General features: G+C 55.4%; 1 protein-coding gene across 2 annotated transcripts; it reads left to right on the top strand.

Annotated features, from left to right (window-relative positions):
• The first annotated feature begins 733 nt into the window (after positions 1-733).
• Positions 734-14,319, top strand: ANHX (anomalous homeobox). Of its 2 annotated transcripts, XM_067701446.1 has the most exons (9): positions 734-982; positions 3,163-3,290; positions 5,226-5,349; positions 6,234-6,447; positions 6,868-6,988; positions 8,141-8,433; positions 11,777-11,924; positions 13,587-13,671; positions 13,932-14,319. In XM_067701446.1, the coding sequence occupies exons 1-9, from the start codon at positions 734-736 to the stop codon at positions 14,016-14,018; spliced, it is 1,449 nt and encodes a 482-aa protein (XP_067557547.1). In that variant the 3' UTR covers positions 14,019-14,319. The 2 variants fall into 2 exon arrangements, with proteins under 2 accessions (XP_067557547.1, XP_067557548.1); XM_067701447.1 differs by lacking the exon at positions 8,141-8,433 and having other exon boundaries at positions 11,796-11,924.
• Positions 14,320-14,565: the final 246 nt, after the last annotated feature.

Raw genomic sequence — 14,565 nt, forward strand, 5'->3', positions numbered from 1 at the left:
CGTTTCTTTGTCTCGGTGCCTTCCCTCCCTCCATCCTTTTCTCTTTCTCTGTTTCCTTGTCTTCGTCCCTCCTTCTTTCCTTCCTCCCTTCTCTTTCTAATTTTATTAATTTTTCAGACTAGAGCAACCCTTAAATGTTTGTGGTTTTCAAATATAAGGGTTTTTTTCCCCCCAAATTAAAATAGTTAAAAGCGAATTTTGCTGGTCCTGCCTCAGCGGGCCTCTGACTCCCCTCCGAAGGAGCGCCTAGGGCGTCTGCACAACCCCTGGCCCGCGGCTCTGCCCACCCGCTCCGAGAGGCCTTGCTCTCCGTCTGGCAGATGCTGGGGGGATCTGATGACCCCAGTGCAGGTGGGCCTGTCCCCCATAGACCCTGGAGAAGGAAGGAGGAAATGCAGTGACAAGCGGTGTGAGAAGTGGGGGAAACAGAGAGGTGGCGCGGCGGGTGAGGGGCACGAGGGCACCAGATAGAGGTTCCAGGCGTGCGGAGTGAGAAGTCTGGCAGCGAGCTGGGCCTTGGTGCACCGCCAGGGTCTACGCTGTTGTGGGGACTACAAGGAAGGTCTGGCGGGCCCTGACGCGCCGCCCTCTCTCACTGCTGCCATGATACAAGTACCTGTGGTGGGAGAGGCCTCGCATTGTTGGTCTGAGGATTGATGTGCAGTCAGCCCATCAGCGCTGGTGGTGGTCCTGACTTCCGTCTTGTTTTCAGAGGAGTCCAACCCGACTCGGGATGCAGAGCTTCCTGCAGCTGCTGAGGGGAAGCGGAGGTGCTGGCCTGCCCTTGGCGGACCTGGTGACCCTCGCAGGCAGGCTGTGCCGGGAGGTCCAGGACGATCCCGCCCAGGTGCAGACCTTGGTCACGGCCGTGCTGGACAGCCAGCTCCGCCTGTACCTCTTGGACAACGCGGATGTGGCCCTGGTGTGCGCCAGCATGCTGGCCCAGCAGGAGCAGAACCGGGCTGCCTGCCAGCTGCTAGAGGTAGGACCGGGGTGGGGCGGGGAGAGGGGCAGCAGCCCACAGCAGCCTGAAGATGACAGAAGTGCCCAGGAGTCAGCAGGAGCCTGGGGAGAGCTGCTATAAGCCGAGCCAGGGCCGTTCACTCTCACTGTACTAAGTTCTAACTTGCCTGCTAACCCGAGACAGAACTGACCATCTGTCGGATCCCTCTGGTCCTGGACCAGTGGTCCTGGCTTGGAAAGTTGGCACTCCGGTTAGTGAGGCAAGCAATCAAACAGACCCAGGACCGCAGTCCCTTAGCTGCGGGTCTGCATCCGGGAACTCTGAGACCACAAGTACCTTTGTCACTCCTCCGGTGGTACTTTGAACCTCAACTCAGTTGGCATCAAACCTGAGCTGCATTGATGGGAAACTATTTTTGTCTTTATTTATCCACTTAATGTTACTGCAGTACGTTTTGCTACCCAAATCCTGGGGTGTTTGCTTGCAGGATGCTTCCTGCCCTAGATCGTACTGGGATAGTGCAAATTATGTAGTATATGCCTGTGTTACTTCCTAAAGTGTGAGGAATTCTGAATTCCAAAATACATCTGGCTCAAAAGGTTTTAATAAGAGATTTGGGGGCCTGTGTTTCCCTTTTTCACTCCATAATACAGTCCATAATACAGTCCATGCATAACTCATGCTGAGTTTACCTTCAAGATACTAAACTCTGCCCAGTTCTTTGTCTTTGCTCCCTCTCCCCCAAGCCCTGCGGCACCCTCCTGGCGCTCACGCCCCGCCACCGTGTCCTCTCCTGCCCCCTCTATTAGTCTTCACGTAGCAGCCAGAGGCAGTTTTAAAACTGCAGATGGGACCACGGTACGCACCGAGGCGCGGGCCCAGAGCCTGCCATCCCGTCCTGGCTCCCGCACAGTGGCTGTGCTGGCTGCTTGCCGTTCTCCTGGAGCTCCCGAGATCTTTGTCTTTTGACCTTTGCGCATGCCGTTCCCTCTGCCAGAGGCTGGACACCACTCTGTGTGGCTGGTGCCTTCCTACCTGTCTGGTTTCTGCTTTAAACGTCACCCCGTCGAGCTAGGACTTAAGGGAGCCCTCATCCCCCTCTGTGGCTCCTTCCTCAGCTCACGGTTAGAAACCTGTCTATTTCTCGATCTGTGATCCACCTCCCCTCCTGCACTGCAAGCCCCAGGAGCAGGGGCGTGTTAGTTCTGCCCATTAAAGGATCCCCAACACCCAGCATAACACCTGGAACATAAGAGGGCTCAGCCTTCCAAATGTCAGAATAAATGGGTGAACACACAGAGTTGAAGTAGCTGCCGTGAAGGCAGTCAGTGATGGAATGTGAGCGTGACATCAGTGATGAAAAACTCCCGGGATGGGAGTAACTCAGGATGGTCCAGAAATGTCTCTGAGGAAGTGATGTGTTCTGAGACCTGAGAGAAAGGATGGGGCTACCACATCAAGAAAGGGCATTTCCCGCCAAGGGCCACTCCTGCAGGTGGGGAGGCTCCAAGTGGGTTCCCTGTCTGACAGTTGTGCTGACGTCTGCATCCTGGCAGGAGACTGCAGGCCTCTCAGCCCAGCAAAATGGGCTTTTTCTGATGTTGTTGAGAGGAAGCTAAATGATTCTCAGCACCTCCCTCACCAAGATGGGCCTGAGAACACTGGGGTTAGAGGCACGAACCACATACTGACCACAGGGGCTGTGTCCAGGGGAGGCCCTCACTCAGCGTCCTTGGCCATCTCTAAAGTCTGGTTACATGACCAAGCCACACTGAGTTGGGGAGCTGTCACTGGCACAGACCGGGACCCCTTCGTCCCCCTCAGCTCAGATTGAACTCACTGAGCCCCAGGGGCCCGCCCTGCTGGTGGGAGAGAAAGGCCTTTCACGCAGGATGGGGATCAAGCCTCAGGCCGCTCAGACCTGACCACGTGGTTCTCAGCATGGCTCGGCCTCTGGGTGCTATAGCCACAGCCCGGAGTTGGCCTTCCCCTTGCCTGGCCCTCACCTGGGGGGCGAGGGAGAGCTGTGCCCACCTCCCATTCGTGGGAGGGCCTGCTGGGGACAGGAGCCCGGCCATGGGACTTGTGCCCTCGCCACGGGGCACCAGCGAGCGGATGTTCTTAGCGGTCAGTCTGGGTCTACGGCAGGGCTCCGGGGCAGGCGAGCGTGCCGGGTCTCAGCAGGCTCTTGTCCACAGGGATGCCGGGTGCCGGGTGGCAGCCTGAAGCTGGTGCAGCTCTGGAATGACATCCACTACCGTCTGGTCATGAAGAGGCTCGGCGTGGCCACGCTGACCCCGGTGCAGAAGTTCCGGTGCAGGAAGAGGTATGCACCAGCCTTTACTGGTGCTTATTCCCCGGGGCTCCCAAGGGATTTGCCCTCCAAGACCACAGAAGGACTTAGGTGAGTAGAGGCAGGGAGATAAGAGGTAGCAGTGATAGACAGAGGGTAATAAGCTCCACAGCAGCAGGTGCCCTCCTCTCCACCGTTCGGCTGGCTGTGGGGACGCTTTCCGACCTGTGCCCGCAGGGCGAGGACGGGGAGCTGTTCCCAGGACCCAGGCCGAAAGCTGAAGCTGCAGCAGGAGCCACTGCCTGTCGGTGAGGGCCCTGCAGTGAAGGAGGCGGCAGGTGGGCACCCTGACCTCGCTCGCTTCCTGCAGGCTGGGTGCCCCTCAGCTCAGCTAATGCCCATGGTCAGGCTCTGCAGGTGCAGATCCCAGCACGGCCCCTCAGGGCTGCAGGACCGTTAAAAGAGAGAGAAATGTGAGGGTCTGCAAGCACCACATGAGATACACATAGCGCTTAGAAGGCCGTCTGGTACACGGTGGCTGCTGGATGGATGTTGATAATAATTACCACGATGACCATTGTCAGCACTAAGTACACGTTACGACTACTAGTTATCATCATCACCGTTCGTGGATGAGGACACCAAAGCACAGAAAAGTTAGTCACTTACCTGGTTACACACTACAGAGATGCAAAGGCAGGATTCCAGCCTAGACATCGAGACTGGAGAGCCTTTGTTCTTGACATTGGGTGTCCCCCATTGGCCAGGAGGAGCTGCAGGTCTTGCTCTGAGCTCCTGAAAGCCCAAGTGACAGGAGTTTCTGAGCCATGGGCCTGGTTGATGGAAGAAGAGATGGATTCCTTTTGGATCAGACGGAATTTTTCTCACGGTGCGCGCCAGATATGCCCTCAAAGCCCAGCAGTTAGTCAGCCTTGAGGTCTTCAGGGATGCAGTCAGGTCCCTCCATATAGGCTCTGACAGCCTGCCAGAGGGTGGCTCAGCAAAGTAAATGCCTTGGGGACCAGCATGCAGTGTTTGTGAAGAGGCCCCTGGTTGCTGCGCGTTACTAGAGGTGCTGGGGCCCTGCTGTCCTGGAGCTGCCTGCAGGTGTGGATGATGGACAGTAGACCAGGAAACAAAGCAGATCCTGTAATTCAGAGCAAGGAATGCTAGACGGAACTCGTTCAGTAGAGGACTGTGACTCACTGGTCCTCCGCTTGTGGTCGGGCTGCAGCACAGGGCTGAGCCTGGGGGAGGCCTGAGCACAGGGAAGGCGTGCTCTGGGCATAAGGAGGGGTGACACTGGAGTCACAGCAGGTGGTTAGTGCAGGAGCAGAGGTGGGAGGTTCTTGGAGTTTCTGGGAGTGGCCATGGCTGGGGAAAGGGTTGTGTCAGGATTGACTCTAGAGGATTTAACGATAGGTTGAATGTACTGGAGAAGGTAAAGAGAATAAACCTGGCTGCAGGGCTCTTGGCCTGATTGGCAGGGACGTGGTGGTCTCTCACTGGGATGCGCAGGATGGGCTGGGGGACGGTGTGGGGAGCAGGAGATTGAGCTCCACTGGGATGTGTGGGGTGTGTTTTCGATGTTCATGGGGGTTTGTTCAATTGGCATTTGGCTAGCAAATCTTGTATAGACCGGTGCTGTTTGCTTATATGTCACTTTTTTCTTTTGGAAAAATTCCAGTATACACTCAGTAAAGAGGGTAGCATAACCAACCTCAGTACCCTCATCCCCCAGCTTTAACAGTCATGGCCACTGGTCAGTGAGTGGTACTGGAAACCCTGGTGAAAGTGTGGGGTGTGGGCCCAGGCAACACGAGACCCCACCCTTGTTCAGGGGATGGACCCGGGGACTGCAGCACAGAGTCCTGCAGGGGAGGCGGGTGGCCAGTGAAAGGACAGGAAGTCCAGGGGAGCACAGCAGGTACAACAGAAGAAGCCAGGGGTCTCACTGTTCTCATCCAGGAACCCACCGCCCGCCTCCCTCTGCCCTGACGGCCTCAAGAGCCGGAACTTCCCCAGAGAAGTTCGCCAGAAGCTGCAGGAGTTTGCTTCGGGTGTGAGCACCAACCCCAGCAAGGCCGAGCGGGTAAGAGCAGATGAGAGCGAGGCCCGGCAACCCTCCCCTTAGCCTACCCTCCCCGGTCCTTAGGGGACTCCCACCCTTAGGTGACATCACCACCGTTAGGGGATTGACCCGCATCCTCAGCCGCACCTCCCCGCCTCCCCAGTGGCCTATCTGCCAGGGCGCTGGCGCTCTTCGCCTGCCCTGAACTGCTCTGGGGACGGCGCTCTTTGGCTGGCAGCCGCCTGCACACGTGGCGGGGTTAGTTTCATCACGGGAGTCTTAATACCCCGTCATCCAGTGTGGCTTCAGCAGGTGCTCACTGAGCACTTACCGCGGCTGGCACTCCAGCCGGAGGGATGCACGGGTGAGCTCTCGGGAGCAGGTGGAGGGGGCAGCAGTAAGAGCCTTGCCGCTCATAAAGCTGGCGTGCTCCCTTCTCTCCCGGTCCAATCAGCGGGGCTCTCCCAATGATCGCCCCGCCCCCCTCTCCCGGGTCCAATCATCAGCAGGGCTCTCCCAGTGATCGCCCCGCCCCTTCTCTCCGGGTCCAATCAGCGGAGTCCTACTGGAGCTCCGTGCTGTGGCCCGTGGTGGTTCGGATCTGGCTCCTGAGGAAGGACAGGTGCCTGATCACAGGGTCGGTCGAGGCCGACGCGCTCTCGCACCGGCCCGGCGGGCGGGCGGTCAGTGGTTTGGTGGCGCCTCGGGAGGGTCCGGTTTGCAAGCCCTGCCGAGCCCTCCCGGCTGCGAGTGGCTGTCGGCCGGGCGGCGGCTTGAGGAGGAACAAGGCCAGAGGCCACGGCGCCGGCCCGCATGATGCCCCGGCCGCCCTGTGTCCCGGCCCGCTGGTCCCGGCCCCGCGTCTCAGGAGCGGGCTGGGCAAGCGGCGTGTTGTTTCGGCGCAGGAGGACCTGGCTTCGGAGACGCGCTTGACCACTGAGCAGATCTACAACTGGTTCGCCAATTACCGGCGGCGCCAGAGGGCCCTTGTGCAGCGCGCGGCGCTAGCCCGGGACTCGGCGGAGGACCGCACCGCGAGGGAGGCCGGCCCGAGCCCCCCGCAGCCCACAGGCCAGCCCCACCTTGGCTCTGGGTGCGTGGACAGGCCTCAGTGGTCGGGTGAGTGACCCCTCTCCCAAAACCTGTGTCTAGGGCTAGGCCGAGGTAGGGTCACTGGTTACAGGACAGGGTCCTCTCCGCCAGCCCCAGCCTGCACGTTTGGTACTTCACCCTGTGGGAAGCGAGATCGCTGAAGCTGAGGGTCAGGTTGGACTCAGGATGGGCCCAGGTGGGGCTGCAGCAGCGTTTTGCGTTGAGAGGTTACTTTGCGGCCAGGGCCAGGAGTCAGTGGGAAGGGAGCCAAGCACTAGAATTTAGGGTGTTCTGGGTTCCTAATTACGGGTGTTGGTTCAGACCAAAGACAGATCGGGGACAAACAAAGAATACTGGGCAGCCAGCGTGGCTGTTCTTAACCTGCTGGGAAGGAAGCTGGGACCCTGAGCATCACCCAGCTTCTCCTCCTGTCTGATCGGTTTTTAGCAGGACCTGAGGAAAGTGGGTCTGTACAGACCCAGGAGACCACCCAAGGGCCGTGGGAGCCACTGGTCCTGGCCCCAGACTTCTCTGGAGACGAGACCATGCCAAAGTCACTGGCTCCCAGGTACTGCCACCCACGTGGGCCATGGGACCGTTCCCTGTTCAATTCCCCATCTTCAGTGGGAGACCAGGCCTGGAGTGGGCGTAGGAATGCCTGCCGGGCACTGGGACCAGCTCAGTGATGGCGGAGGGCAGATTCAGCTGAGACCCCAGGTACAGGGGAGCCACTGGCAAGGAGCCCACGTCATGGACTCCAAACTTGTTTCCTGGAGCCTGACTCACAGCCTGACTTCACGTAAATTTTGGTGACTGGGGAAAACAGAAAGAAAAACGTGCAGACCTATCTCCTAAAGGCAAACCCGCTGTCCTCGTGGTCTGTTTCTCTCTAGCGTTTGGTATGGTTGGTATATCATTAGGTTAGTAACAGCCAACATTTCTTGAGTTCCTGCTACAGACCAGGCCCTGCCTAACCGCTTGCCCTCACCCTGTTGCCCCTGTGGTGCCGCACAAACTGCTGTGAAGAAAGTGCCGGCAGCAGCGGGACTGAGTCTGAGTGTGGGACCAGGTCCACGTCTGCGTAAACATCAAGCGGTGCCCACTTTTTCCATTTACACTTGTGTTTTAAGCATCTCTCCTGACACTACCTGGGCTGGCACCTCACGTCCAGGCTGGCACTACCCAGGTGTGTGGCCTTAGGCAGGTTCCCGTGACCTCTCAGTGTTGCTTTTTCTCACCTGTGAAATGGGGATAGTGATGGACCCTGCCACGCATGTCATTACACAGATTACAGGGGCGGGGGGTTGTTAACAAAAGCCCAGGAGCACCATCTGAGACACAGGGAGCATTTGGGGAATATTTTAATTCTTTAAATTATTGATTGCTGCCTAACACTCCTTTAAGATCCACCTTCATTTAATCATTCACCTATTAGGTTCTTGCTAATCATTTTCAGCCTTCAATATTGTGGAGCAATGTTTCATTGAAGGGCTTTGTAAATAAACTGCTAATGTATCTTAGGTTTCCAGGGATAGTATTTTTTGTGTCTCTGGAACCCTTGTAGCCTCAGGGAGAACTGTGGAGGCAGCGTGATTGGGGTGGACCCCACAGCCATCTGTGGCTGCGTTGAGTCCGGAGCCCAGATTCCCAAACTGGGCTGGAATCTCCTCCCAGGCCCCACTACCCCAGCCTGAGGGATGGTGTTCACTTTGCTCCCCAGGTCTCTGCAGGGTGGTGAGATGTACCAGGAGGGGCCTAGCCACGATCCTGCCACTCTTCCTCCCGTCTTCCCTGGCTCTGGTTTCTGCCCTCTGGCTGCTGGCAGCGACATGCTGGACCCCTCTCTGGGTGCCCCCGTGTCGTGGCTGACATCTCTTGCACTGGAATCCTCCAAGGAAGTTTCCTTCCAGACTAGGCCACTGATCCATAGTCACGGGCTGGACCTCACGATGCGCCCTGCAGATGCTCCTCTGGCTGTGTCCATCACCGCCCTTTGTGAGGCCAGCCCCACAGGTGGGTCTATGCTAGACAGACTATGTGTTTCTACATCAGATGCTTCAACTGCTTGTATGTTATTTGACGGGGAAGAATTTTGAGGGGCCAGGACTTTCTTCTTGAATCTCTTATATTTGATTAGACCCTAAACCAGTGCAGTTGGAACAGGCTCTTCCCACCAACAGCCTGGATAGTTTTCATTTTATTTTTGTTTTCAAAATAAAATGTGCATGTGACTGAAAAAATAAGATGGTGAGGAAAGAGTTAAAATGAAATGAAATGGCTGCCACCCCTGTACTCCAGTCCCTGTAACTAACCAGTCAACATCTGCTACAACGGAGGAGGGCTGAGCTGTTCAGACCTCTAGCTCTCTCTTCCTAGTTTCTTCCTTAGTTGTAACTGTCGCTATAAATACCTTTGAAGAATACGTATTCAGGTATATATTTTGTGCACCAAACACGATAGCATCTTGTGACATCCCAGCTTCTAAGGAGGATGTTGGCGCTGAACTCAGCCTGTCACCTAAATTTCTTAGTCTTCTGTGGTCCCATACAGGTCGTCTTGTAGTTTGTCATTGCCTCCCTTTTTTCTTACATTGTCTGCTTTTATCACATTCCTAACTTCTTGCAGTGTCTTAAGCATCCCCTTTGAAGACTTGCTGCCAGGGCCTCCTTCCTGCTCCCAGTCCGGTGTGGAGCCGTCATCCCAGGAGCACCTTTAACTGCTTCCCTGGGTTTGCTTCAGCGTTTCCTTAATTGCAAGGCTTGTTCTTTCTTTCTTGACTCTTGTTATGTTAGAGAATGTCTTTAATTAACTCTATAAGAAAGGGTGCCTGCAAGGTAGTGTCTGTTTCCTTTCATCTTCTGAAATTGTCTTTAATCCGCCCTCAAGTTTGATTAATGACTTGTCAGGGACAGAATTCTGAGTTTAAAATACTTTTTACCTTAGAAATTTGAAAGCAACATAGCATCCAATTATAGCATCCAATGTTGTCATTTTAAGTTAGATGTCATTCTGATGTTCACGTATTTTTCCTTTATTGGAGCTTTTTATTTTTGAAGTCTTGGTGTTCTGAAATTTCACAGTGATGGTCCCAGGTGTGAGTCTTTTGAATTCACTTTGTTGTTAAGCTTTTCGATTTAAAGAACCAGAGAACAAGGTATTCTTTAAGCTCTGGGCACTTTTTGTGATTTTCTTTGATAGTTTCCTCCTTCCAGTTCTCTCTTTAGAGCACAAATGTTATTTGGATGTTGGAAATCCTGGACCAATCTCCCAAAATGCTTACTTTTTTAAAAAATTTCTTTTTTATTGTATGTGCTTTTGTCTTAAACTTTGTCTTCTGATATTTTGACAATTATACATTTTAAGAGAACTCCAACCTCTCTTTTCTTTTTTTTTAAATTTTATTTATTTATTTATTTGGCTGTGCCGTGTCTTAGTTGCGGCACGTGGGGTCTCTAGTTGTCACCTACAGGCTCTTAGTTGAGGCATGAGGGATCTAGTTCCCTGACCAGAGATTGAACCTGGGCCCCCTGTATTGGGAGCATGGAGTCTTAATCACTGGACCACCAGGGAAGTTCCCCAAGCTCTCTTTTCTTATTTCTGATTTTCCTTTCTTCATAGATCATGTTACTTGTTTTTGTTTTTTTAATAAGTTTTTAAAAATAAATTTATTTATTTAGTTTTGGCTGTGTTGGGTCTTCGTTGCTGCACACGGGCTTTATCTAGTTGTGGCAAGCGGGGGCTACTCTTCGTTGTGTACGGGCTTCTCGTTGAGGTTGCAGAGCATCTGCTCTCGGTGCATGGGCTTCAGTAGTTGTGGCTCGCAGGCTCTAGAGCACAGGCTCAGTAGTTGTGGCGCACGGGCTTAGTTGCTCTGCAGCATGTGGGATCTTCCGGGACCAGGGCTCGAACCTGTGTCCCCTGCATTGGCAGGTGGATTCTTAACCACTGCACCACCAGGGAAGCCCCGATTATATTACTTTTTATAGATGCAGTATCTTATATTTCTCCGAGTATCCTAGTTAGTAGTTTCAGAAAATGTGCTTTCTTGCCTGAAGGGGGGAATGTTGGGGTTGTGGATTCAGGCCCTTCCTTGAACAGAGGAGGAAGAGGTGCCCCAAAGAGGAAGAGCCTGGAGACTCATTTCTCTGAGGCAGCTTTTCCATCTGATCTTTGGTCTTTGATTTCAGAGACCTTTTCCTGTCCATGTTTACTAACAAGGCTGGAGCTGGGATGGGCAGTGGCCAGCCTCATACTGGGAGGAGGGAAGCTGGTCTTCACACCGTGTCCAGCCTATGTGAGGGGTGTGTTCTCTGGGAATTGGAGAGCTCCCTGCTGGTTGCCTGAGCACCTTGCTTTCCCTCCCTCCCTGCAAACCTCTCAGGGTCCTTGGCCCCTGCTTATGCCCCAGCTTCCCTTCAGACAGCCCCCACCATGGGATCAGACCTGTGCCCTGCATCTGCAGAACATGGACATCTCCCACCTGCCAATTACCCTTCCCATGACACTCCCTTTGTTCTAGGCTTCAGGCTTTTTATTTCTGTTTTTCTTGGAGGAAGAAGATAAAACCCACTGATCTATTCTGTGTAAACTGGAAATGTTCAAATTAGCAGTTAACCATATTTCCTGGACCTCAGACTATCTGTAAAGTTCTGCAGGAAAGGGGAAACAGCAGAAGGCGGAGGTAGAGTCATGTACCAAATGGTTAGGAAGATCTCGGCTCTGGCAGACAGGAGGGAGGACTGTTGTTTGGGGTCTGAGATCGGGGATGCATGCTAGTTTTACCACCTGGATAGACTTAGGGCAGCAATGGACCTTCCTTCTTACCTCACTTTGCTCCTAAACGTCTGTCGACCCAGAATTGATCACGTCCACAGGGGCTTGCCTTTTAGGGTGAAAGACAGACACGCTGAGAGATTTTCTACAATATTTTAAGTAGAGAAAAAAGGCAAGGGAAGGTAGTAACACCTGGCACTGCAGTGAAATCATGGTGAAACCCAAGGTGAAAGGGGGGGCAATGGCCGTGGGCTGGGCCAGCCTGTGGTGAACGGGGGACACCGCGGGGTCTCCTCAGACAGCCGTGGTGGGCGTAGGGCGGACTGGGGTGCTGAGTCTTGGTTTGGCACTGGGGCTGGCATGAGATCTAGAATGACAAAGGGAAATTTGAGGTCAGCAAAACTTGACCTTGTTTTGGTTTTTGGGAGCCTGCAGAGGCCACTGAGATCAGCAGTGGTGGCTGTTTTCCCTCAGCGCAGGAGCCGAGGCTGGGGGCTGCCTCTCCACGGAGGCCTGTGTTGTGCTGCACGTAGACGGTGCTCCCTTCCCCCAGCACTGGGTTGTGGGATTGCTTCCCGTGCAGGATTAGCTGACCCTCCCAGCAGCAACGCCCGGAGCACATACCTGGAGGAGGGTCCAGGTACCAGCGGTGGCCAAGCGGAGCCACAGGCGAGCGGCTTCCTGGTGCCCCGGCTTCCACTGCAGGCTCCCGAGTTCACCCTCACCCAGAGGTAAGCTGCAGAGCCACAGGGCTCAGGTGACACTTCCTATGGGCCGTGGGCAGGGTGCCTGGTGCACAGACTCACCATCTCCAACGGTGCAGAGTGCGTCCTTTCCTTATGGATTTCTGGAAACCTCAACAGTCCCCCATCCTACATCTACTGAAAGAAGGTGGTACTCTCGCCCTCAGACAAGCATTGGAGCAGATACGGGCGTCCGTTCTGGGGAGGTGCTTAGACCTTCCCGCGTCCCCAGAGCTCTCCCTGGGCCCCAGCAGCCTCTTTCAGGCATTTTCTTTTCCCCAAAGGCTTTTAGCTTCTGGACAGCATCAAGATCCTGATTGTATATTCCAAATTGGAGTTTTAAAGGGGCTTGGGACAGCCATGGCAGCGTCCAGAGGCTTCACAGGAGGCGATGTCGGGCCAGGGGTCCTCCGGTGGAGAGGGAATCTACGATGGGGACCGCAGGACAGGGTCCCCAGGGTTCGGGGTCTCCCAAGTCTGGGAGCAGAAGGCCAGGTACCCAGTGAGGGAAGAATTACTGGGGGACATGGGAGAGAAGGGGAGGAGCCTCCCAAGTCAGAGGCTCTGCTTGTGGAAACAGCCAGATGGTGGGAAAATTCAGACCATGCTGATGGACTCACTTTTCCATTTATGACCGGGAGCCACACAGAGCAGCCACAGGGCCGCTCATGGCCTGCTGGGCCCCTCCACTGGCTGTATCACCCTTGGACTCCAGTGCCCCAGCTCATCCTTGCTTTGATCTGGTAACCTTGATTCCTTGTTTAAAAACTGCTTCATTGGGATGTAGTTGGCATAAAGTAAACCAACATGTTTAGACGGTGCACAGGACAGTTTTCCGAGCGTGCCTTACGTATCCTACAAACCATAGCTGTGCTGCCAGTCATGGGTCACGGGGCTCTTCCCACCCCTGCCACCCCAGGACCGAGGGCCTGCTTTCTTTAGCTGCGTTTTCTAGAGTTCCATATAAGTGAACTCATACAGCGTAGACTCTTTTTTGGGGTATGGCTTCTTCCACTCAGCCTGACTCCTGTGAGACCTGCCCCTGCTGCCGTGTGTGTCCGCACCCCTTCCTCTTCATGGCGGAGGCCGAGCCCTTGGTGTGGGCTGTCGTCACCTGTTGGCGGGCATCTGGGAGCTCCTGGTTTGGGACTGCTGTGCACGTTCCCGACGCGTGGTGGCCTGCGTGTTTGCCCTCGTGTCTCTGGGGATGTGCACGTGGCGGTGGGATGAGTAGGTCACAGGGTGGGTGTGGTCTGACTTTGAGGGACCGCATGATATTGTCCCGAGCGGCTGCATCTGCGTCCCCTGCCGCCTCCCCGGATTTGGTCCTAAGGACCTCTGGGCTCCGTCACACCTCAGGCCTGTTCCTTTTCTTCCTTCACATCTCTGCTTACCATCCCGTCCTCCGTGAGCCTGCGCTGATGTGCTCTCTGACTACCTGAGCCACCTGCTCAAGGTGTCACACAGGCCCCTCCAGCACCCTGCACACCTGAGGGCCCTGCAGGAGGAGGCCGTTCCCAAAAGAGAGTCCGGCACCAGGAAGGGCTTCTGATGGGCAGAAAGCTCTCAGGGTGTGGCGCTCACAGTAAACAGTGTGAGCCTCAAACAGGGCCTGGAAAAGGGCCTGTCCTGACACTGTCCCTTTTCCAGCCCCCCGGAGCTGGCCCCGGCCCCGCCTGCCTTCCCTGGCCCCGTGCCGGCCATGGACCTGGGCCAGCCCATGCCCTCCAGCCAGGTGAGGCCTTCCTATGAGGTACCGTGGGTTTCCCTCCTAACTCCTGGGTCCTCAGCTTGGGACTTTGGAGTGAATAAAATGGACAGAGTTGAACATGGGGCAGGGATTCCTCGAGGCTGGACTTCGGTGGAATGAGAACTGGAGGCAGGTGCCATGGGGTGGAGTCCAGAGGGGGCGGGTCCCAGGATCAGGGTGACCCGGATGGGAAGGCAGAGCCCACAGAGGGCACCTCCATGTGTGATGCTGTGTTGGCATTCCAGGTGCAGTGGCCCGATGGCCAGACCTCCAGCGACGCCTTCTGGGGAGCCAGGATGCTCCTTGAGCTTTCAGGGGGCAGCCTGGGCTGAGCTGCCCCTCGGGAGCCTGGCCAGCGCTCCAGGGGAGCAAGTGTGGAATCTGGTAACACAAGTTGCAGAGCTCTGTCCCTACAGAAGAAGGACGTCCCCAGAGTTCCCTGGGGGTTCTGCTGAGAAGCACTAAGGGCTGCCATGTTTGAATAGTTTGGTTGGCAACTCCCTGTACTGCAAGAAGCATCTGAGGAACATTTGTGAAGTCAGAAGTCCAAGGTGGGTCTGTTCTACTCAGGCAGCAGCAGTTTGCAGTCAAGCTCCTGGGCAGGCAGGCCCCTCTCCAGAGAGGAGGGTGTGGCACTACAGCCACCCTCCCGCCCAGCCCCGTGGTGAGTGTGGCCCACAGGCACGTGCACCGCAGGAGAGTGCTGGGTGGGGCGCGGCGCCTTCCCCTCGCTGTTGTGATCCGTTGTGTTTGCCGACCAAGTGTTCTGTTCAATTAAAGTTTATTGTTCTGACGCGCCCCTCCCCCATTCACTTAACTGTCCCGGACACCTGCCCCTGCCAGGCCTGGCCCCCATTGCACAGCGCGAGGGCACTACTC

Source organism: Pseudorca crassidens, chromosome 12 (assembly GCF_039906515.1).
Source record: "Pseudorca crassidens isolate mPseCra1 chromosome 12, mPseCra1.hap1, whole genome shotgun sequence".
NCBI classification, from domain to species: domain Eukaryota; kingdom Metazoa; phylum Chordata; class Mammalia; order Artiodactyla; family Delphinidae; genus Pseudorca; species Pseudorca crassidens.

Coding starts and splice junctions, on each gene's coding strand:
- ANHX (XM_067701446.1), top strand. CDS start 734: ATGCAGAGCTTCCTGCAGCTGCTGAGGGGAAGCGGAGGTGCTGGCCTG. Junction 6,448..6,867: donor GGACAGGCCTCAGTGGTCGG/GTGAGTGACCCC, acceptor ATCGGTTTTTAG/CAGGACCTGAGGAAAGTGGG. Junction 11,925..13,586: donor GAGTTCACCCTCACCCAGAG/GTAAGCTGCAGA, acceptor TCCCTTTTCCAG/CCCCCCGGAGCTGGCCCCGG.